Genomic DNA, 25,989 nt, shown 5'->3' with positions numbered 1-25,989 from the left:
TATACAAAGTAAGTATATATTATATAATAAACTGTATCCTGTGTACTATATGCCATCCTTTCCTTTTCCCAGTCCTTCGTCAGTCCTTTAAATTTGATATAGAACGAGTAGGGCAAAATCCCTAATAGTTTTAGATATTTATATAAAAAAACGACCGACCAAAGATTTCAGGACCATGAAGGATGACATGTCCTGGGAAAAGAGGGCATATGTAAACTTTTATCTGTGCAGTTCTGTCATTTTCGGCTATTATGTGTATGTTGGCGGGGTAACTGACTAAAAAAGGACAAGATGGTAGAAATATTCATGCTGGATTAAAACTATAATTATCTGGAAGTGATAAGTCATGCTCAGATTAGCTACATATTCAATATTTTGCTTTCTAAATCAATGCAAGTCCTTTAAAAAAAATGCTCGCAAAGGTTTGAACTTCGCCGTACATGATTTATGTGCAACACGCTCCGTCTTGGAAACGAGCATGATTTGTCATGTAATAACAAAGCGATTGTCAAGACAGAGGAAACTCGATATATACGTATTAGTAACGTTATGAATAAAGTAATCTGTGTTCGAGCGAGCGAGATTATTGTTTGCTCTAACAATTTTCACAGTCCCCAATATCTAGTCAGTTCTTTCAGCCTTTCACGAATCCGAAATCACTATCAATGTTTTGGAGTTCAGCATGCACGAATGTTAATGGTAGTTGATGCATTATATGATTTCAAGACAACAATAAAGTTTTTCTAAAAAGCTTAAAGCCATCTAAAATCTCAGAATATGATGAATCATGAATATATAGCGTACACTGCACTACAGTCTATCCATCTGTATATTATAACTTGACCTAGATTGGCTTTATGCGAATGGATTGTTATTGTTGTTGTAATAGCATCTGAGTAACACGAGTTTATTATATATTTATATATCATGTGTCATTTCAGTCGTTTGCTTCAGTTCTTGTATTTTATATGTCCCACCAAATTATATCGCCTTAGTCATCGAATGACCGGAAACCAGTATACATCTTGCGCTTGTCAACCCACTTCCTCATTTTCATCTCTGTTAATACCAGGAAAGATTGCCCGTCATCGGTGATCCCTTTCCAGAAAATTCTTTCCTTATATGAACTGTTGTTGTACCTTGCATTTAAGTTGGATTCGTTTGTTTCGCCGCACCACCATGCACCCTTGAATCCAGACGAACAGGCTGTTGCCTGTACGTTATCGTTATCCTGATCCAAAGTTGAGAACATATTTCCAGAGTTAAATTTCAGGTTATTGCCAGCGTTGCCATTATAGCCATCAACAAATAATCGGTACTTCTTTTCTGCATCGGATACTCGAAATACGTTGTACGTTGCAAACCATGCATAACCTTTGGCGTCTGTCAGATCCACTCTAAGTTCGTACCAGCCCTGAGAGGAGATCATATGGATCTGCTGATTTCCCAGCCAAAATTCCCCTTCGAGATCCCCAAAACCCACTTGGTAGCTCGCCCATTTCCGATAGAAATCAACAGAGCCATCGAGACGCCGTTGGAAGACGGTCCACCCTCCTCCATATCTATCCTGGTCACAACGCACACGAAACCCGTCGGTTCCGGCAGGGTAAATGACGTAAACACCAGATGTTGTACATCCCAATCGTTTGACGTCCTGGCAGTCGGATGGTCTTGAGTTCATTGGCTGACAATCATGTGACAGTGGCGGCATCCCTGTCTGGAGGTTATTAGAATGTGAAGGAGCTGTTGAAGGAAATATTAAATACTAAAGAGCGAGTTTAATCGACCTTACACAGCATACAAATGATGATTACAAGGACAGTTACAACAATGAAGTCACTGAGTGTACTTATAGTGGCACAGTTTTATTTTTTTTATTTTTATTAATTATAAAATCTATGAATGTGATACTTCTCCAATGTCAGTCTCTGTCTATATGCAACTTATTATATACCATTTAAGACAGAGACTCGAGTCTGTGACTATTTCTCAGTGCTGTTTCTTTATATGCATTCTGAATAAGTCCTAGAACCTTTATCCATTTCCAGGTGGGTGTGCAGGTGATGTGGACATGGGTCAGGTATGCTTGAGTGGAAGTTAATGAGGGGGCAAACTTTGTGGCATTCTTCTTTGCGGACAATTTCTAGGTGTTTTGATTTTTCATGCATCTTGATCGTATGAAAAGTTATTGAAGTTAACAATCTTGTAGGAATGTAAATGTTCCGGGGTATATTTAATGGCAAATTAATTTCCATTTTTCCATTGTTTAAACTACTACTACTACTGCTACTACTACTAGTACGAATAATAATAATAATAATAATAACATTTAAAAAATAATAACAATAATAATGATAATAAGAGTAGTAATAATATCAATAATAATAATAATAATAGAAGTGAAATCAATATAGTAACCGACGGAAAGAGCAAACAGAAGGTAAAAAGGCTAAGAGAAACAAAAGATGAACGATAAATAGAAAAACAGATGCAGACAGCTAACGAAAACAGATGGACTGAAAGGCAGATAAGCACGCAGACAAAGTGACAAGTAGTCAGGTAGACAACGTACGTTTTGCTGTAATCCTTATTTCTCTTGTAGCAATGCCATTAATATTTGTGGCTTCACAAACGAACACAGCGTCATCGTTGCGGGAAACAGTCACCTGCAGTAAGTTCCCTTCGCCAAGAAGATGCAAACCTGAAAAGTAATATTTTTTTTTCTTTAATTACTATTGCTTGTATAAAAACTGTTTATGCCTTTTAAAGAAAACATTTTGTGTTGTCAACGCAATCATTTTTTCTTTTGCATGTCATATTCATGTCTAAAATTCAAGAACGATTGCGTTCTACGTTAAATATGTGTCATAGTCCTCAAGACTGTAACATATTTATTAGTCCGTTTATAAATATCCTCAGGATGGAACAACGACATACGTGAGCAGTTGCAATTGTCAGATCTATTATGGCTATCTGTTTGTTTTTGTTGTTGGTTTATTTGATTGGTTGTATTTCGTAATTCAAAGACCCGGATGTCTGTGCTATTTGTATTTTCGTCTCAATTTCTAAATGAGAGAGATATCAGCGATTATTTGATGGAATACAGTTACGGTACAATTTTTCTAAACCCGAATGAAAAGTCAAGCAATATGTATCAGTTGTTATAAAATAATATTTACAAAAGACTCGATATAAATATGAAAAGGGGAACAAGCCATGGAAGGTAATTGTCCGGTTATCCTGATTCTTCAAGAACTTTTGTAGGAGTTGTGTGGATCTCTGTTCCAAAAAAAATCCATAAAATCCACTCGTATTAGAATTATTTTTCAGTAAGTTGGTTCTCACAATAGCATTTGGATTTGTGTAAATGGTAGTAAGAATTCAGACAACTGCTTATAAAGAATTCTGCTGTAATATAAAATACCGAGATAATACGTTACGAAGTTCTATTGTGTGGATTTTCTTACGCAGGAGACACGTATTGGATTGGTAGAATACCCAAGACAGAAAAGAAGGGTATGGAACTCAACTAAAAAGTAAATGCAAACTAAATTTAAATTTCTGTTTTAAAATTCGTTTTGAAAATACACACTATAAGATTAAACGATTAATAGTAAATTGGAATTATAAGGATTAAATGATTATGGCTGTGTATTTATCGATGAGTAAATTTTACCTAATCACTCACAAAGTAAATGAAGTCTGAAGGATTTTATGTTAACTTTGTGAGTGATTAGGTAAAATTTTACTGTTGGGTATTTATCGATGTGTAAATTTTACCTAATCACTCATAAAGTTAACATAAAGCCCGATGTTAAATTTGAGTGATTTGGTAAAATGTACAGATCGATAAATACCCAACCATGATCATTTAATTATTATAATTCCAATTTTCTTCCATTCTATCATCAGATCAGGAAATTTCATCAGAAAAACATTCACTTTTATTTAGATCAAAGTTTTCTTTCATTAGCCTCTTAAATGCGATAGAACACATAGCCCGATCTTCACTAGGTAAGAGCCGTCGATTCTTTATACAGTAATATAGAGTAGAGTGTCATTACGGGTCATGCCAGTAATACATTGTTATGATCGTTATTTTGATATATAAAATATGGATGATGCTGTTTAAACCAGGCTATTAATTTGTTCTAAAATGACGCTTGTGTGTAGCACGTGTTGTTATCGCAAATATTGCTGTTACTTTCTACGCATTTCGATCTTACAAAAGCAAAATCGTGTCCAATTTTAGTGAGATCCTTTGCTTGATATATGACCCAGACCTTTAATAACAGCTGCCGAAACATGTTGTCGAGGCGACATGCAGTGAATTCCGAAGACTGGCTTCTAAAGCCTGCCATATGCCTTCTTCGGCAAAAGGGATGAGTGTTGGAGCGCAGGAAGGTCTGTGCAATGACATTTTTTAAAACTTCTAATGATCAATTTTAATCTGTGGCTTGTAACTATTGATCGGAAATCACAGGAGTGGATGGGTGGTAGTCCTACAATTTAACACATAGCACATGTTGGTTTTGTTTTAGTGCTAAGTCTTACTATCCAATTAAAGGTTTCAGGAATATCTCACACATCTGGCAGCATATATCGACACTCTTCCACTAATTTATGTGTAATTAATATACTTACTGTGCTGTCTTTATCCTGGCGGAATGAAAATATGACACTAGCACATGGACACATTTTCATGTTCCGTTGACTTACATTTGAATTTGTTGCAGTGCGACGGTAGTCGAGGTATGCCGAAGTATGTTTAAGTAGGTTCATGTGGCGGTTATGTTTCTTGAAAGAAACGAAACGTTGCTTTATAGTTCCAGTAGGCATAATATATTTTTATTCGTTTCGTTAAAGAATAGTATTCAACTTAACCCGATTTCGGCATTCCCGGCTTTCGTCGCTTTCCAGCCAATTTAAATGTAGGCCAACGAAACTTGAAAACAGGTCCATTTCTTTTGTGAGAATTTGAATTTAATAGAGAAAAGACATCAGGGTCAGTAAAATCTGGCAAAAACATTAGAACTTTAATTTGTAGAAAAGTGTAATTATTGGTTGCCAGTTGTGTGTGATATTTATGAAAATTTTACTTTCGATATACTGTTAGTCGACATCAAAACACGCTACACAGCGCCGTTATTTAGGCAGTAAGATCCATCACCCCCCAGAAGAAAAATATCGGGTGATGTGATTTACGTTGTAGGACTAGATGGGTGGGGGCTTGTAGTTGTACGACGTTGATATAGATAAAACTGCACATCAAATGACCTGGAAACAGGGAACCAAACGTAGTCCGCAGAATTTATCGATGTGTAAAAAGTTCCGGATCGGAACCAGGTGACAGGTTACATCCAATAAAAAACGTAGAAAACGTGGTGAATTAATACAATTTGTAATTATTAAACAATACAATTTGGGACAGGGTATACACAAACGCATATGGTGTTTTGAAAATGAGAATGATGTGATATAGCTCCAATGTGTCTACAAATAATGCGCAGGAGCTCAGATGCTCGCCTAACGGACTCCTACGCTGGAATACCGGGATCGATTCCCAGACCTGGACGGGTCTATTGTAGTCTTATCTGCTTGGTTGACTGATTCACTTCTTGTTGTATTATTTAATACTCTTCGCGCCTTCACGTGATTTATACACGCTGGTAATATATACAGAGCTTTTCTGCTTCTACCATAGTATTGAGATGATTGAAAACCAAAGACGCCTGCTTGGTATTTTATTTTCTTCAGAATTCCATATACATTTATGATATTATCACACCCTCTACTTGAGATAAATCCAAAACATATTAACAGAATACTCGTTACCATTATGATCATGTATATTTGCCTGATTGCCTGTCAATTACCTTTTGCGAATCCTATCTCATCGGATCAAATCGCATCAAATTTTGTAATAAACTTGTCGATTCAGTGACAATGTTGGAAGAGGGAATCGCGTTTTGCATTAAGGCCTGAGGGAAGTGTTACGAGATAATATCGCTAAAACTTCAATAAGTGATTTTTAAAATAATAAAAAATAATTGAAACTGACATTTTTAAATAAAGTCACTGAGTAAAGAAATAAGTATAGTAATATTACGATATTATCCACAGGTCATGTCTACCTTACCTTGTTAACTTTACCACCAAAATAATATTTAATACGAACCGGAGGGAATCTAATGTTTTTTACAACCCACTAATTTCCTTTATTAAAGAACTGGTTGTCACAAATTAAAAGCACACTCATACTGGTATAGAGATCATGCCCGTCAAACAAAAATAACAATAAAAGCAGTGCGATTTACAGTAATCGTTCATGGTTACTCTTTATACTAGTATTTTAAATTTTCTGATGTAATATCCACGCGTTTTCTCTAACTCTTCTGTTTGGTAAACTTTACTAACCGGAGTATCTTGCCATCCCACAGTTAGAGACAAAATAGAATAGACATTCCCCTTGTTCTACTATGCTCATGGAGTAAATTAAATATAAATTCATAACCCTAAGGGAATGGCCCATATGTCGAAAACGACTGGTAAACGGTGTAAAACTATTGGTAAACGGTGCAAACTTGAACGTTTTCTGTCTAAACAAAATCCATTGTCTGTGCAATGTGTCGAATTTACTCAGATCTCGCAACCTATTCACAAGGCGTCACCAAAATTAATTCAGCAAAGTTCGTTGTAATTAGTAGCATCTTTCCTCTATGTTCCTCCGCCAACGCAAACACCACTAGCCTGGTGCGTCCGCGAATGTGAGAAAAGGCTCTCAATGATACAACTACCGATATCTTGCAACATGCGTTTTGCCTGCGGATATGCTTTTGTTCTTGCCGGTCTGCATCTTTTGGCCATTCGCTATATCCTTTCAACAGTTCTGCTTTGCTTATCAGCAGATATCCTACTAATACGTATTTTTAGTAAATTTGAAGATGACGAATTCCTGCAGCTAAAGAATTGCTAATGTTTTGTCGCATTATCATGGTAACAGACAGAGAAAATTTAGGCCAAAAAAAAGGGACAGAATTATTTTACTTGTCACTGTGTTTTGGCCTTTTCGACCCAATTTCCTCACTTTTGGATGTTGACGCTTTGGTGCCATGACGCAATGTTACTAAGCTGCGTTGTCGACTTCCATTTGATGCTCCTGGATGCATCTGATGAAAGTCAAACCATATTGATGTAAGGAAAAAAATGCGTCTATTGCGATGAAGACTACAAAAAGAAATAAAATAAAAAATCATACCGGACCCAGTTTCAGCCAAGAAAGGGATACAAGCGATATGACCAAAACTTTTAAATGACGTCACTATAATTCATTCACTGCGCATGTTAATCTAAAGGCAAAAACACCAAAAAGTGACTACACGAGAAAGCACCAATTCAACCATAGTTCGTTTCCAAATAGCATCGCAACTTTTATTCTGTCTTTACTCGGTAAATTTTCAGGTCAGCGTCATTAAATGTAGCTAAAATACTTAACTCGTTATAACTAACTCGTTACAGATAGGATACAATTTGAGATGCTCTGTGGAACGAACTATAAGCGAGAAAGCCCCAAAGCTAAAAGGCTGCAAAATGTAACTGCGAAAACGACAAACGTCAGAGTGCCCATACACCACAATTATGGTGAAAACGTGATTTAGATAGGCTACAACGCGACAAAATGACTCACGGTCACACACACACACACACACACACACACACACAATTAAAATTTAAAAATAATGTTTTGGTTATCGCAGCTAAAACTTCCACGTACTTGACGAAAGTTAACCTAATTACCTTGCTGACTCTTTCCGTACTGATATGAATCCTGGCGGTACCACCGGAGGATCGGACTTGGAGTTCCTGTAGCATTGCACCACAGTTTCAATATGACATTGTCGCCGTGAATCATTACCTGTGATGAGTTACATGTCTGGATGACAGGCCGAGCTGAAATAAAAAGTAGAATAATGAGAGAAAACCTCAGCATTACTGTAGTTTCGTTCTACTTATTTGGATTTATTGATTAATTTCTATGGCAACTCGTGAAAGTTTATATTGTGCCTAGTCAATTTGAATAAAGTACCTTGTTCAGAGGCATACAACAGCGGACTGAGCATTGTGAAGCAGGATTCGAGCCAGCACCATTACGGTCGTGAGCCCGACACGCTGTTGCACTAAGATACCATATTTGAAAAGTGTGTATGTGTAGTTTATGTTTTACTGCCTTTGAGGGATGAATGTTTTCTGCCGATCAAATTTAAAAATCAGACCGTCAGTGTGAATTTACATGGTTACTGTATACTAATATCTCCCACACTTATAAAAGAAAACTTTGATGTACAAAAGTCAAATAAGAAAATAAAAGGTAGCAATAATCAAGCCGATAATCGTGTGCTTTCTGCTGTTACGTAGGAGTCTCTATGCAGTGAAATTGCCTTTGTTATGGCAACCCAAGTCCATCAACCTGCTCAGAGCTTCCCGATACTTCTTACCTGCCTCTGTTGGTTTCTTCAAGCACTTTTATCCATGAATATGAAGTGAAATATTCTATTGCACGTACGTTATCTACATAAATTTGTCTGTCTTTATGTATTTATGCACAGACGCATACATTCATATACATCTTGAAAACTCTGTGGATGTAACGGGCTTTTTGTCACTGAAAAAATACTAGCATTTGGAACAATTAAAATCAAAACTCGGAAAATGTGTAACTTTGTGACGCTCAGCGTAACATTGTGTTGCAGAGAATTTCTTGTTTTATTTAAATTTAACAAAATTAAAACTGTTAGTCGGGATAGCAGTTTAGGAAGTTAATCTTAGTTTTATCTCCGATGCATATGCATTGCTAGCACTTTATAGTGTTGTTTATTTGATTTAAAAGTGACATGTGTTATAAGTAAGGCCCCCTTGTACAGTTCAAAAAGGCTATGTCATAATGGTGTCCAAACACATCAACATAGGCATTTAAGGATGAGAAATCACATTTTATTGGTTATAAGTAGACAAGAACTAAAATATCGTGAAATAAATTAAACAAAACTTAAAATCAAATAATATTTAATTAATTCTAAAGTATTCATGACGGTACTTACTTTATATTTTGCTTGTATAGCATGAGTCATCAAGATATTGTATTTTACCTGCTTGAAAGGCATCATCATTATGCAAAACTTCATCCTGTTTTACCAGCTTGAAAGGCATCATAATTATACGGAACGGTATACTGTTTTACCAGCTTGAAAGTCACCATCATTATGCTGAACGGCATACTGTTTTACAAGTTTGAATGTCACCATCATTATACTGAAAGGCATACTGATTTACAAGCTTGAAAATCACCATCATTATACTGAACGGCATACTGTTTAATCAGCTTAAAAGTCATCATTATTATACGGAACGGTATACTGTTTTACCAGCTTGAAAGTCACCATCATTATACTGAACGGCACACTGATTTACAAGCTTGAAAGTCACCATCATTATACTGAAAGGCACACTGATTTTCCAGCTTTGAAAGTCACCATCATTATACTGAAAGGCACACTGATTTACAAGCTTGAAAGTCACCATCATTATACTGAAAGACATACTGATTTATCAGCTTGAAAGTCACCATCATTATACTGAACGGCATCCTGTTTTACCAGCTTTGAAAGTCACCATCATTATACTGAAAGGCACACTGATTTACAAGCTTGAAAGTCACCAATCACTTTACAGAACGCCATACTGCTTTTCCAGCTTGAAAGTCACCATCATTATACTGAACGGCACACTGATTTACAAGCTTGAAAGTCACCATCATTATGCTGAAAGGCACACTGTTTTACCAGCTTGAAAGTCACCATCATTATACTGAACAGCACACTGATTTACAAGCTTGAAAGTCACCATCATTATACTGAAAGGCACACTGTTTTATCAGTTTGAAAGTCACCATCATTATACAGAACGGCACACAGATTTACAAGCTTGAAAATCACCATCATTATACTGAACGGCATCCTGTTTTACCAGCTTTGAAAGTCACCATCATTATACTGAAAGGCACACTGATTTACAAGCTTGAAAGTCACCAATCACTATACAGAACGCCAAACTGCTTTTCCAGCTTGAAAGTCACCATCATTATACTGAACGGCACACTGATTTACAAGCTTGAAAATCACCATTATTATACTGAACGGCATCCTGTTTTACCAGCTTTGAAATTCGCCATCATTATACTGAACGGCACACTGATTTACAAGCTTGAAAGTCACCATAATTATACTGAAAGGCACACTGTTTTACCAGCTTGAAAGACACTATCATTATACTGAAAGGCACACTGTTTCATCATCTTGAAAGTCATCATCATTATACAGAACGGCACACTGATTTACAAGCTTGAAAGTCACCATCATTATACTGAAAGGCACACTGATTTACAAGCTTGAAAGTCACCATCATTATACTGAAAGGCACACTGTTTTATCAGCTTGAAAGTCACCATCATTATAGAGAACGGCACACTGATTTACAAGCTTGAAAGTCACCATCATTATACTGAACGGCACACTGATTTGCAAGCTTGAAAGTCACCATCATTATACTGAAAGGCACACTGATTTATCAGCTTGAAAGTCACCATCATTATACTGAACGGCATCCTGTTTTACCAGCTTTGAAAGTCACCATCATTATACTGAACGGCACACTGATTTACAAGCTTGAAAATCACCATCATTATACTAAACGGCATCATGTTTTACCAGCTTTGAAAGTCACCATCATTATACTGAACAGCACACTGATTTACAAGCTTGAAAGTCACCATCATTATACTGAAAGGCATACTGTTTTATCAGCTTGAAAGTCATCATCATTATACAGAACGGCACACTGATTTACAAGCTTGAAAGTCACCATCATTATACTGAACGGTACACTGATTTACAAGCTTGAAAGTCACCATCATTATACTGAAAGGCACATTGTTTTATCAGCTTGAAAGTCACCATCATTATACTGAACGGTACACTGATTTACAAGCTTGAAAGTCACCATCATTATACTGAAAGGCACACTGTTTTATCAGCTTGAAAGTCACCATCATTATACTGAACGGCACACTGATTTACAAGCTTGAAAGTCACCATCATTATACTGAAAGGCACACTGTTTTATCATCTTGAATGTCACCATCATTATAGAGAACGGCACACTGATTTACAAGCTTGAAAGTCACCATCATTATACTGAAAGGCACACAGTTTTATCAGCTTGAAAGTCACCATCATTATACAGAACGGCACACTGATTTACAAGCTTGAAAGTCATCATCATTATACTGAACGGCACACTGATTTACAAGCTTGAAAGTCACCATCATTATACTGAAAGGCACACTGTTTTATCAGCTTGGAAGTCACCATCATTATACAGAACGGCACACTGATTTACAAGCTTGAAAGTCACCATCATTATACTGAACGGCACACTGATTTACAAGCTTGAAAGTCACCATCATTATACTGAAAGGCACACTGATTTATCAGCTTGAAAGTCACCATCATTATACTGAACGGCATTCTATTTTACCAGCTTTGAAAGTCACCATCATTATATTGAACGGCACACTAATTTACAAGCTTGAAAGTCACCATCATTATACTGAAAGGTACATTGTTTTATCAGCTTGAAAGTCACCATCATTATACAGAACGGCACACTGATTTACAAGCTTGAAAGTCACCATCATTATACTGAAAGGCACACTGTTTTATCAGCTTGAAAGTCACCATCATTATACAGAACGGCACACTGATTTACAAGCTTGAAAGTCACCATCATTATACGGAAAGGCACAGTTTTATCAGCTTGAAAGTCACCATCATTATACAGAAAGGCACACTGATTTACAAGCTTGAAAGTCACCATCATTATGCTGAACGGCACACTGATTTACAAGCTTGAAAGTCACCATCATTATACTGAAAGGCACACTGATTTATCAGCTTGAAAGTCACCATCATTATACTGAACGGCATCCTGTTTTACCAGCTTTGAAAGTCACCATCATTATACTGAACGGCACACTGATTTACAAGCTTGAAAGTCACTAATCACTATACAGAACGCCAAAGTGCTTTTCCTGCTTGAAAGTCACCATCCTTATACTGAACGGCACACTGATTTACAAGCTTGAAAATCACCATCATTATACTAAACGGCATCCTGTTTTACCAGCTTTGAAAGTCACCATCATTATACTGAACAGCACACTGATTTACAAGCTTGAAAGTCACCATCATTATACTGAAAGGCATACTGTTTTATCAGCTTGAAAGTCATCATCATTATACAGAACGGCACACTGATTTACAAGCTTGAAAGTCACCATCCTTATACTGAAAGGCACAGTTTTATCAGCTTGAAAGTCACCATCATTATACAGAACGGCACACTGATTTACAAGCTTGAAAGTCACCATCATTATACTGAAAGGCACACTGTTTTATCAGCTTGAAAGTCACCATCATTATACTGAACGGCACACTGTTTTATCAGCTTGAAAGTCATCATCATTATACAGAACGGCACACTGATTTACAAGCTTGAAAGTCACCATCATTATACTGAAAGGCACACTGTTTTATCAGCTTGAAAGTCACCATCATTATACTGAACGGCACACTGTTTTATCAGCTTGAAAGTCACCATCACTATACTGAAAGGCACACTGTTTTATCAGCTTGAAAGTCATCATCATTATACAGAACGGCACACTGATTTACAAGCTTGAAAGTCACCATCATTATACTGAAAGGCACACGGCTTTATCAGCTTGAAAGTCACCATCATTATACAGAACGGCACACTGATTTACAAGCTTGAAAGTCACCATCATTATACTGAACGGCACACTGATTTACAAGCTTGAAAGTCACCATCATTATACTGAAAGGCACATTGTTTTATCAGCTTGAAAGTCACCATCATTATACTGAACGGCACACTGATTTACAAGCTTGAAAGTCACCATCATTATACTGAAATGCACACTGTTTTATCATCTTGAATGTCACCATCATTATAGAGAACGGCACACTGATTTACAAGCTTGAAAGTCACCATCATTATACTGAAAGGCACACTGTTTTATCAGCTTGAAAGTCACCATCATTATACAGAACGGCACACTGATTTACAAGCTTGAAAGTCACCATCATTATACAGAACGGCACACTGATTTACAAGCTTGAAAGTCACCATCATTATACAGAACGGCACACTGATTTACAAGCTTGAAAGTCACCATCATTATACAGAAAGGCACACTGTTTTATCAGCTTGAAAGTCACCATCATTATACAGAACGGCACACTGATTTACAAGCTTGAAAGTCACCATCATTATACTGAACGGCACACAGTTTTATCAGCTTGAAAGTCACCATCATTATACAGAAAGGCACACTGTTTTATCAGCTTGAAAGTCACCATCATTATACAGAACGGCACACTGATGTACAAGCTTGAAAGTCACCATCATTATACTGAAAGACATCCTGTTTTATCAGCTTGAGTCACCATCATTATACTGAACGGCATCCTGATTTACAAGCTTGAAAGTCACCATCATTATACTGAACGGCATGCTACTTGTTTGCATATTGGGTCATTTACTCATAGAAAGATAGATATATATAATATCATCCACTCAGGTTTATATATGATTTTATCCGCACAACACGTTAATAAATACTACTTTGATAACAAAACAACCGTAATAATGCCGATAGACTGAGAGTAAATTTTCATTGTCCTCAATAAATCGAGGATAAAGCTAAATAATGAGAAAATACATTGAAGACAGAAACAATGAAGTAGACATTACATTTTACGCTGACTCTAATCTCCTTGGTTACGCTTCCTATGCTGTTAGAGGCATTGCAGATGTATACGTCTTCAGAACCATGTGAGCCCGTCTGTATTGACAACATTCTGCCAACAACGCCAATATTCACGACTGAAAAGTAAAAGTCATGGATTATGTAATTAGAAAAATCTGAAACAAACGCCATATATATATATATATATATATATATATATATATATATATATATATATATATATATATATATATATATATATATTATTTAGTCAACGCGTGTGTGTGTCTGTATGTCTGTGTGTGTGATGGATTTTTAAAGTAGTTTTTCAATTATTTTTAGTCATATCGCTACGATGTCTGCAGTGTGGCAGTTTGTGTGATGTCAAGCACTGGGACATCATGCCGCACACCTGTAGCATCATGTCCCATCCAGTCACATTATCCTGACACCAGGCATACCAGTCCTAACACTAACCTTTTATGGCTGAGCGCCTAGCGAGGCAGCTATTAGTACTATTTTTCTAAGTCTTTGGTATGACTTGGACGGTTTTCAAACCCGCGACCTCCCGCATCCGAGGCAGACGCTCAAACCACTTAGGCCATCGGTGCGGATGAGTTGTACGCAGAAATGGACAGGTTTACCTTGCCCTGACACTTTCCAGCATTTACTTAAAAATGTACACACCATGAGGAAGATGTTTTCTGTGTTGGTAGCAGCGGTGCCTATGATTGTATGTTTATTATTCGTCAATATTTACTGCTGAGTACCGATAACATGTGATTTCCTAAGCTTAGATATATTATAAACAAAGACAATTTTTTACAAGAATGTCCCATTAGGACCTAGTTACAGTTATGTGGTATTCCCTCGAAAAATGATTCGTACTTTTACATGACATAAATTAAAACAAGAAGTAAGGAACGGGGGGGGGGGGTTTCCAACATTCCTAGCGCCCCTTTACCCAGTCTCGCCTATCCTACGTTACACACATTCATAGTATTTGGGGCTTTATGGCAACTGTCAGCCAATGGTAACATGTGGTCGAAGGGCTTGGAGACGTCGCTCAGATTAGAAACTCAGCCCAGGCGATTAGCTTTTTCTTTGGTGTCTTTGCTGTACTACGTTCTTTTCGCGAAATATTTCTTAAAGTAAAATTGCGAGGAAAACTCTTTGCGAATCGAACGTCGCCATCTTGAAAAAACACGCTCCACACCAGTTAAGTTTTTAATTCCATTTTGTCCATGAACAATATTTTGTGAAAACAATGTAACGCACCAAAGACAGCAAATTATTAGCCATTTATATAAGCTGGTTTTCTTGTCTGAACGACTCTGATCATTTCAAACACTTCGACCATCTACCCAAACTTATCCAAATGATCATGACGCAGGATGACGAGGTTGTTTCCATGCTGCAGCCGCTATTTTCGCCGAGAAAAATAAAATAAAATTTGCGACAGAAAAGGTAAGGTTGATGATTTTGCGGCAAAATGAAGATTATTGGTTTCTAATCATTTTGTTCAGTTTTGATTGCATAGCATGAATGTGTTTGCTCGACCATACCATCCGCAGGACTTTGACTGGGAGTCCTTTCGTACCACGTTACAATCGGTGTTGGGTATCCTGTTGCATTGCACCAAAGTCTAATGGGCTCGTTCTCGTCTGCTATAATGTCATCCGATGTATCCAAGAAGGTCGGTAATTCTTTAATATAAAAAAGTCAAAAGACACGTTAAATGAAAAGAATCTCAAGTATGTAAAATCAGCCTATATATGTAAAATTCGTTTTTATTTGTGTGAATTACTTTTTACAGCGAGTTTTGCATAAACTTTTTCAGAGTTGTTAGGTCATTTCTCGTATTGTCTCCCATTGACAATGCACCGTATTTTGCAAATTTTTTTATATTGTCATTTTATAAGTATGTTATGTCTCTTCAAGCTTACGTTTTTCTAAACAATCAAACCAGTATTTGAAAACGTTAATAATTCTTTTAGACGAATGCTTTTCTTTTCTTTGCTTTCATGATGTTTGATTTTCATGATTCTTTAATATATCTTCTCGTGTTTCGGTCTATATGGTTATATAATTATTAGAACCCACTTGCTTTATGTGCCTTCTTTATTTTCGTTGTTTTTCTATTTATTTATTTACTTATTATTATTCTTGTTGTTGTTGCTGCTGCTGTTGTTCTTGTTGTTTCTCCAGTTTTTTAAATTTTATTTCAGTTAAATTTGTTCAGATTCCTATTATACATCAACGTTTTACTTGTCATGATTGAAGATTTTCATATTTTCCATGTATATAAAAACACGTGAATAATAAAAGCAAACAATACCCAGTAACCGAAGTTGGACCCTAGTTACAATGACGTCACCATTCCTGCACGTGAAGTATCCAACGTCGCTTTCTGTCACTTGGTAGATGAGAAGATTCCACTCAGATGCCAACGTTTTCTGAACGGTCATGCGCCTTCTCGCTGCTGACATCACATGCATATCGATACTAATGATCTGACTGGGTTCTTTTATCCACTTCACCTATGGTGATAAGACTTGCAATGTCATCAACTCCTGGAATCGTTCTCTAATCATTGCAGTAATAAATGCATAAATCAGCCTTGTTTGTTCTTGTCTTATGAATTATTATTTTTGTTGCTCCAGACTCCGCTCATAATTTATATTTATACAGTGCCAAAAATATATGCACATTTGCACCAATAAATCGTTTCTACGTTTTTAAAAATCTCATTACTTGAAAATTGGAGCAAAACCCTTTTTAAAATGGCATCTGATTGTAATTGATCTCTGACTTTGGCGGTTACAAATTTACTCAGTTCAGGTCTCATTACATGGATATGATGCAAAATACTGTGTCCCACTACCACGATAGCCCTAATTATTTGTCTTATTACTGGGCAGATTAAGCGAGTACTGTGTATAAAAACATTATTTCGAAACATGTTTTTATATATATTTATAAACAGGTTTTGAGAATTTTGGTTACGAGTCTGTGTCATACGAAGAAACTTCATACACTATTTAATGGAGAAATTAAATTGTTAGTTCTTTCATTCAGTCAGAAGCAATCGAATCGTGTTTTCAAGGAATATTTTAAGCCCCAATCAGTGTTCAATACAAATGAACTCCCCTGTAATATCCAAATATCAACTCAAAATTTGGGACAAACGTTTTACCCGGTGTTGTTCTAAAATTTTAGGTGTACAGTGTATTTAGGAGTGTGGCAGGTGGACATAGAACACAATTAATTTTACTATATGTTCTTTACATTTGTTTCTCAATACTGACCTTTCCACTGTGTGACAATCAATACAAATCATATATTAATCTAAAATACCTTCAAAGATGACTTCACGGTGAAGTTCTTGTCAAAGGTTGACCTGAATTTTTTTGAGAGGTTGGACTGTCAACAGAGCAGCATAAACAGAACACAGATTTCACTTCCGGATCATCACGAAGGCCTTATTACTCACTGAGCACTGCTACCGAAATACACATGGAAAACCACACCCTGAGCTCATATTCTCAAGAATAAACAATTATCTTTAAATCCCTACCAAAAATGTATACATATAACTCTTCTATCACCACCAAAATGAGAGAGGAAAAAATGTTCTAAAAATAGACTAGAACTACATTCGTAGGTATTGAACTGGAAATACTAATTGTGACCTGATTCCAGGTGCCATCTTCGCTTTCCAAGATTCAGATCTGTTAGCCCATCTACACCTTGGCGGATCGATCAGATATTTCATTGATTAGGTATGTGAATTTACGGCATCCAATCAAATTAGGTTGTTCAAATTTGAACAGTTCCTCCATGATCGAGACAAGGGGTACACACAACTTGAACGGACTCGCAAAAATAAGCTATTTTCCACTGCCGGTCCGTGTTGGCACAAATACATCCTTCTCCTCAAATACACATGCAGTGGCTTCTTTCTGGTGTGTAGTCAGAAATTTGATATTAAACTTACAAAATATCATTTTTGAAGTTAATTGCCTCTACCATTCTCGACCGATGTACAATGTACAGCTGTTACACGTTATTGGTTATCTGGCAATATATCCTAAGGGAGGAAACTCGTTGCTGTTGTTGTTGTTGTTGTAAGGCTTAACGCCATTTTTCAGCACTATAGGCTATACATGGCGGCCAGTATTAATGGTGGAGGAAGAACCCGTGAAAATCCCCTGAAAGAACCACCGACCCACGAGAAGCTACTGGCAAGCTTTCTCACATACCCACATTTGGCTGAATCCGAGACTCGAACCCACGCAGACAGAGGTGAGATGGCAGTGATCTGTAACGGAGACCACTCGGCCACTCGGGGCCCCGAGGAAACTCGTGAAATCTAATAGATGTCGCTAGTGCTAAGCACTGAAATATCTGATCGATCCGTCAAATGTGTAGATAGGCAACATATATGAACTTTGGCTTTCGAAACTCGGCAGGTGCAGAACTCCTCTCATTTATGTATTTATTTATTTATTTATTAAGTATGGAACAAGGAAATTTATAAAGTAGCAGGTTATTTAAATTAAATAATATTCAAGTATCAATCGGTTGTAAAATGAACGTTTGGCTATTGCGACATTAAAAAGGCAACATTTGAGCTATAATTGATCGGAACACACTCTGACATTTCGCTGTGTATTGTATATACTCCGACTCCCGATTTTGGTATCACTTCCGGGTTCGAAAGTTTGCTATTTGTATATGTATTCTTCTGTAGTATAGGGTTTAGTACATTAACAAGTATAGATATTTTTTTTTTAAAAATGAATACACCAAACTGTACACAAGATTATGAGTACAAATAACAACATTCAGAAACCGGAACCAATACCAAACACTGTATCCGCCAATGGTCAGAAAAACCCGTCATTTTTTTAATAGAAAAGTCTCGAGGTTTTCCAGTTAGTGATCGGGTGTGCGCGTATGCTGATTAGCTTCAAGAGTCTGTGACTGATTGATTCCTTCTACATGCATGAAAGACATGTTTTCAAACTTTTAAAAACCCTTTCCTGTCCAGAATCTAAATTATTTTATTATCAGAAGTGAGAGGGTTTCAACAGGGTTTGGGGGAGGGAGAATACTAGATTTAAGAGTAAGATAATTGTGAATAAAATTCCACACCATTAAGGGACAGTAACGACAGCTACATCATTTGAAATTAAAATAAATCTGCTAATTGTCTCACAGTGTTGAATTCCAAACACAATGACATTAAACAAAAAGGTCTATGAATCCAAAGAACACAAACTTCCGAACCCGTTGATCCACATTGTAAATCATCTAACATTACAAACTTAACCAAATCCGTGTCAGTTCAGAGTTTCACAAATATAGTCTGCGGAATATTTTTTTAAATATTTTTTTAAGGAAAAAGTATAAGTGGACGAACTATCTATTCACGTTACTGATGAATCGAATTTACTTAGCGAACATTTGCAACACAGAGGTAGACATATTAGAGAGAGCAGAAACTGCTTTATCTGATTTAAATTTAGAAGAATTACGTCTTGTTACAATGTTGTTGAGACTTTTTCATTACTAGGGGCTCCCCCCGGGAATTTTATGTTTGCGTACATTTTAAATTCTTTCGACTATACAAATAGAAAATAAAGAGAAGAAAACAGAACTTTGCTGTTTAGAATTTTCTTGTCAGAAATATCCAAATGATTATTAAAATATAGTCCGCAAGCAAAAAGCACCGAATCTTAGTTTTCTTACAAATGTATGATTAAATCATCACCTTTACGATGAAAGCATCAATAATTTCTTAAATGAAAACATAAAAATGGAGAGTTTCAAAGTACTGTAGATGAAAGCTTTTTGCATAAAATTTAATATATTTAATTACTGTTAGACTGTCCAAATGTCTTCTAAAATTTGTTTGGAAGTAGAGTGTGTGTATTTAGTAAATAGGATGTGAGAGAAAGGGCCACTTACTGGTCCAAAACGTATGTCCCATTTGAGAAGCAAGGACAAAAATCCACTAGCCTGTGACTGCAATTTAAATCCATTAATATTTCCCATACAGCATTTGTAAAAATTCAAAGCTAAAGAGTAATTAACTATATCTGCAATGCAGGCAGACCGGTGGTACATCTAAACAGTATATGTCTAGCCCTAGCCCCGGTTACGTTCATGATGATATATATATATATATATATATATATATATATATATATATATATATATATATATATATATATATATATATATATATATAAAGCGCCAAATGCATAATTAATTTTTCTAAAAGTATATATCAAAACAACTGAAAAGACTGTGCTAATAAAAGGGGAATATGATCCGGTGTCTGATGGTCTAGACATTCCTACGACCTATCAAACTCGTTCATTCCGCCCACCTCAGAACAAAACAGATACGTCGTTTTTGTCCATGTACGGAATGCAACAGGCAAGAGCAAAACCAAAGCCCATTTAAAATTATGAATAAAATTACAAAATTATTGTTTGCGGCAAGTGGTGGTGATCGTGATGAGAGTGTTGGTCGTTATGATGATGATGATACTGGTCGTGGTAGTGATGATGATGATGATGATCGCGATGGTGGTATTGATAATGGCAATGACGATACTCATGACGACGACTATAATGATGATGATTGCAGATATCTAACCGTCGCATCACTTGAATCTACCAGGCACTTCAAAAGAGCCGCTTGTCCTTTCTGTACTTCTACATTCACGTTTCTATCATATTCTTGATGTGTGGGGATAACTGCAAGCCCGCTTGCTATAACTTTTAAAATAGAAATATTCAAACTGATTAAAAGTAAGACGATCATAGCACATGCATTACGTGGTATATCTAGAAATAATGAAGAAAGTTGAGACGAAGGAAACAAAAAGAACAAATACACGTCAAAACTTTATATTAGCTTGACAGGCCAATACCTATCAAATCCCCAATGAATTACACTTAACCCTATTTTCACTAGACATTTCAAGCTTAAATACAAATGTGCAGATCAAATTTGTATGTGCGCGTGTGTTTTAGAGAGTATATATATATATATATATATATATATATATATATATATATATATATATATATATATATATATATATATATATATATATATATATATATATATATATGAGGATACAGCAAAACACATGTTTTATTTGATTTTCCCATTACAAATGCCTGTCAATAATCAAACCTATGTTTTTTAAAAATATTTTTGATGTTATTTAAGTTAGTTTCCTGTACAAATATATTGATATCCTCCAATTTCTTTATTCTATGCATTGATCCCATGTCATACAATTCGTTCTTTCTGTATTTAATTGAATTTATTTAGTCTCGCACCAAAAATAGCATATCCACATCAACGTACTGTTGTAAATTTTATTCAAGAAAATTGATTGTATCGCTCATGGCATGTAAGTTTGTGTCATCACATGAATAGGTAAATCGTTAATGAAACTGAGAAAGAGTAAAGGACCAAAAATAGAGCCTTGAGAGAGTCCCCTTTTTGACGTATTGTAACACATTGTTAATTCCTGTTAGGTAAGAATCAAACCATGCAAGTGAAATATCGCGGATCTTGTAAGCCTTGTAGTTTCTCACTAATATCTCATGATATTCTAAATCAAACGTTTTTTAAAAACCAATAAAAATGCTATTCATTTTTCCGACATCTATAGCTACTACCTATGTATCAATCAAATCTGTAAGGATTATTGGCATGAATGCTTTTCTCTTAATCCTGTCAGTGAGCACTTTGTAATTCCAATGAATAAGTTATTGTTGTTATTGTAGGGTTTAACGCCGTTTTTCAGCACACGATAGGCTATACATGGCGGCCAGTATTAATGGTGGAGGAAGAAACCGGAAAACCACCGGAAAGAACCACCGACCCACGAGAAGCTACTGGCAAGCTTTCTCACATACCAACATTAGCCGAATCCGAGACTCGAACCCACGCAGACAGGTGAGATGGCAGTGATCCGTAACGGAGAGAGCTTTAGACCACTCGGCCACTCGGGGCCCCAATGAATAAGTTAAATAAATAAATCCCCTCCAATTATAACGGAACACAACTAAAAGAGTGATTATATTACAGATGTTAAGACAGGAATAAATAATTATGATGTAACAACTTATATAGATCCCCACTTGACCTATGTCACAATAACCATTTTCTGAAAATACAATGTCGTATTAATGGAAATTATCATCGAACTTTACTTAATATTCGTTTATAGAATCTTCTAATGTCAGAATCATCTAGAACTCAAACCCAAGTAAACATGATTTTTTTTATTATTAAAAAATTCCTTTAGTTAGGTAGGTCCAAACTCACTCATTTATCGACAAAGATGAATTACGCAATACAAATTAAATATACACGACACTGTAAGCTTAAATACCAACCAGGATCAAAATAAAGCTGATCAGAAATATGGAACTAATGCGGCTACGTGGTTAAGGTATTGGACCCATGTTCATAAAGCTGCTGGTTCGATTCTCATCATATGATCAGACTAGAACCTAATTGATATGCGTGAATCTCGCTCATAATCGAACTCACGATCCAAACTTAAATTGATATGATCAAAAATACGTTGAGAAATATATTTAGGGAGTTCAAAAGTTTGTAAAAATCAGACTCAAAATTAAAAGCATCGGCGATTTTGATGATATAAGCTTACATACCAAATCTGAAGAAGATAAAAACTATCTGAGTAGAAATATGGCCTTTAGAGTGCTTACAAGTTCGTCCAATCAGCTGCAAGATCACTTATTAATTTGGAATGATGTTGCTCATAATCGAACTCTTTTGAGATCTTGATGATAAACGCCTACATATTAAATCTGATAATAATTTCATTTCTAATGTCGATGCCAATGTCAAGGTCATTGATGGCATGGAGCAGTACCTGTGTGAAGAAGAGGTTGAAGAGTACCGGAGCGAGTACACAGTCCTATTTGACAATGCCAGATAAGGAGATTTTCTCAGAGGGTTCACTGTCTGAGAGAATCTATCCAATCATGTCATCGTGAAACAGCCAGATGAAGTTGGTAAACGTCTGAGGACAACCAAGCTTCTTGAGTACTACCCACAGTGCGTCTCTGTTGACTGTATCGAATGCCTTCGTCAGGTCCACGAAGACGTCATACAGATTCATGTTCTGCTAAAGGCATTTCTCTTTGGCTTATCTCACTGCGAAGATCATGTCAACGGTGCTGAGACTTGGCGAGAACCACACTGAGACTCGGGGAGGTTATCTTCTGACACTACCGTAATAAGCCTGTTGAGAATGATGCGAGCAAGTATTTTGCCAGCTACGGAGAGCAAGGAGATACCTCTGTAGTTGCTGCAGTCCGCACGTGTGCTTTTATTCTTATGGAGGGTCATAATTGATGCGTCGCGGAGGTCGTCTGGCATCTCCTTTTCTGTCCAGATGCTGATTAGCACATCGTGGAATGCCTCCCGATTCTGTTCACTTGAGAGCCTTGTATACCTTAGCTGGGATACCATCTTTTCCAGGTGCCATGCCACAGTTCACTTGTTTAATAGCCGTCCTCAACTCCTTTATCATTGGCGGAACATCCAATTGGTCGTATGTTGGCTGTTGTGGTATTTGTTTAAGAACAGATTGGCTGACCGATGAGGGCAGGTTTAGGAGCTGACTAAAGTGTTCTTTAAATATGTCCTTAATGCCAGCCTTTATTAGTGTATTGCCATCTGCAGCAAGCAAGGGGGCAGAGCCAGACTTTGAAGGGCCGAAGATTGACTTGTTGGCGCTGTAGAACTCTTTGGAGTTGTTAGTGTCGGCATAGCATTGCACTTCATCAGCTTCCCTTTCCCACCACTGGTCATGCATCTTGCGGATTTCTCTCTGAGCCTCAGCTTGATAGGATCTGAAGCGTTCTTTTTGGGGGATGGAGTTTGGGTCATTCTGCCATTCCATGAATGTTTTGTTCTTTCTGGCAAGCAGATCTTCAACGGCAAGCAGATCTTCAACCAGTCTTGATGGGTTCGCTTCTTGGAACCCAGAGTCACCATAGCTGTTTCTCTTATCATGTCCCTGTGCATGTTCCATTTCTCGGAGGCATTTCTACGTATGGGTCCGTTGGTGGACAGCTTGTCATCTGGGCTCTTCTGGAAACAGAGCTGGGTGGAAGACTGCTGAAATTTGACAAGGTTGAAGGCTGTGCGCACAAGCTTAGGACGCCTAGGGTGACGTGGGGCAATGCGCAACTTTAGGGTAGTTCCGACAAGTCTGAACAAAAGTAGTTCATAATATAGTTCTCAATGGCGACAAATTACTTCCAATGTTTTTTTCCTAAACGAAAAAGGCTGAGGTTGTTCTGAATGGAACATCATTGTCTCTTTCCGAATCGAGTCGATTATCTTCAATAAGATACTTTCAGAAATGCTAAGGTTTTTTTTAGCGCACAAACATCCGGGTAGATATCACTGGACAACAAATTTTTACAAAAGTCATGTTACTGAAATAAAATTAGTCAATTCTTATCAATTTTTATGTGCTGAACACGAATATGACAGTCAAATTGCAAAATTGGCTCTAGTTTTTTTGTAATCTGCAAGAAATTAATGTTTACATAACGAAATGCATTCCAATAGTAAAAGGTCAACTGTAATAGCCTACCTATAAAAAATCAAGTCATTGACTACATCTTAGATTTCTTCGCCTGTCTCTTGTACAGCTGTTCGGGAGCATCTCTGAGGAGTGTCCAGCAGTAGTCAGCCAGCATTGTAGTGGACCATTTTCCCTGGTATCTTTGTTCCATTGTTGCGATATCTTGATGAAAACGTTCGCCGTGTTCATCACTAACAATACCACAGTTGCTAGGAAAGAAATCCAAATGGGAATGAAGGAAGTGAATCTTTAGCGACATATTGCAGCCAAGTTTCTTATACTTCATCAACATGTCTTCTACTAGTTCCTTATAGTTTTCTGCCCTAACATTTCCGAGGAAGTTTGTAGAAACTAGGCGAAAAGCATTCCATGCTTGTTTCGCGTCACCTTCCAGCAAGTTGTTGAACCGGTCATCTTTGAAAAGCTCTCGAATCTGAGGACCCACAAAAACTCCCTCTTTAATCTTTGCTTCGTTGAGTCGAGGGAATTTTTCATGCAGGTATCGGAATGCTGGCAAAGTCCGGTCAATGGCTTTCACGAAGTTCTTCATCAAACCTAGTTTGATGTGAAGGGGTGGTAGCAAGATTTTCTGAGCCTCAACCAGAGCTGGGTGTTGGATATTCCTCTCCAATGGCTACATTCTGCCTGTGAGTCCATTCCTTCCTCATGTAGTGCATTTCCCTTGCTCGGCTATCCCACTCGCATAAGAAACACATGTATTTTGTATATCCTTGCTGCAGTCCCATTAAAAGGGCAACTACCTTCAAATCACCACAGAGGTGCCAGCTGTACTTGTTATACTCAATGGAATTCAGTAGCTGCCTTAAGTTATCGTATGTCTCTTTCATGTGGACAGCATACGCTACTGGAATAGATGGAAGAATGTTTCCATTGTGCAAAAGCACAGCCTTGAGACTCAGTTTCGAAGACTCCACAAATAGTCTCCATTCTTGTGGGTCATGAGTGATTTTTAAAGCATTCATGAGGCCCTCAATATCGGAACAGAATATCAGATTACTTTCCTTTCTGAAGAAAGGCTCCAATTGCTGGTGGCGCTTTCGATATGCAGTAATTGTGACATCTTCTTCTAGAAGATTCCATTGTTGGAGTCTTGATCCTAGCAATTCTGCCTTGTTCTTTGATAAGTCCAAATCACGAATCAGGTCATTTAGTTCTTCCTGTGTTATTCTGTGTGGGGTTGATGATGCACCACAGTGAAAATCTGGATCACTGCATGCTGATGGACCAGGAGAAGAACAGGTCGACTCACCTTTGTCTTCGTCAGATGAATCAAGAGAATATTCTGCTGGAGGTTCTGGAATAGGAAGTCCCTCACCATGTAGAACTGGTCTCAATGCAGACGGAATGTTTGGGTAGACTATTCTCGACTTCTTTCGCTTCGTTATTCCGCCGGAAAGAGGAGGAACCAAGCAGAAGT

The 25,989-nt window shown here is 37.0% G+C and overlaps 1 protein-coding gene across 2 annotated transcripts in view; it reads right to left on the bottom strand.

Annotated features, from left to right (window-relative positions):
* Positions 1–303: 303 nt before the first annotated feature.
* LOC149801025 (uncharacterized) overlaps positions 304–25,989 on the bottom strand; it is a 28,065-nt gene continuing 2,379 nt past the window's right edge. The window contains exons 2-8 of one of the 2 annotated variants that reach the window (XM_089955052.1): positions 20,555–20,676; positions 16,224–16,425; positions 15,451–15,591; positions 13,891–14,022; positions 7,798–7,950; positions 2,573–2,701; positions 304–1,743 (exon numbers count right to left, since the gene is read on the bottom strand). In XM_089955052.1, the coding sequence (XP_089811178.1) occupies positions 992–1,743; positions 2,573–2,701; positions 7,798–7,950; positions 13,891–14,022; positions 15,451–15,591; positions 16,224–16,425; positions 20,555–20,676 (1,631 nt within the window). In that variant the 3' untranslated portion in view covers positions 304–991. The remainder of the gene's footprint in view (positions 1,744–2,572; positions 2,702–7,797; positions 7,951–13,890; positions 14,023–15,450; positions 15,592–16,223; positions 16,426–20,554; positions 20,677–25,989) is intronic. The other variant, XM_089955053.1, reaches the window with a different exon arrangement.

This window comes from Sinohyriopsis cumingii, chromosome 4 (assembly GCF_028554795.1).
Source record: "Sinohyriopsis cumingii isolate HCF-2022 chromosome 4, ASM2855479v2, whole genome shotgun sequence".
Lineage (NCBI taxonomy): Eukaryota > Metazoa > Mollusca > Bivalvia > Unionida > Unionidae > Sinohyriopsis > Sinohyriopsis cumingii.
This window is presented reverse-complemented; position numbering and strand designations above follow the sequence as displayed.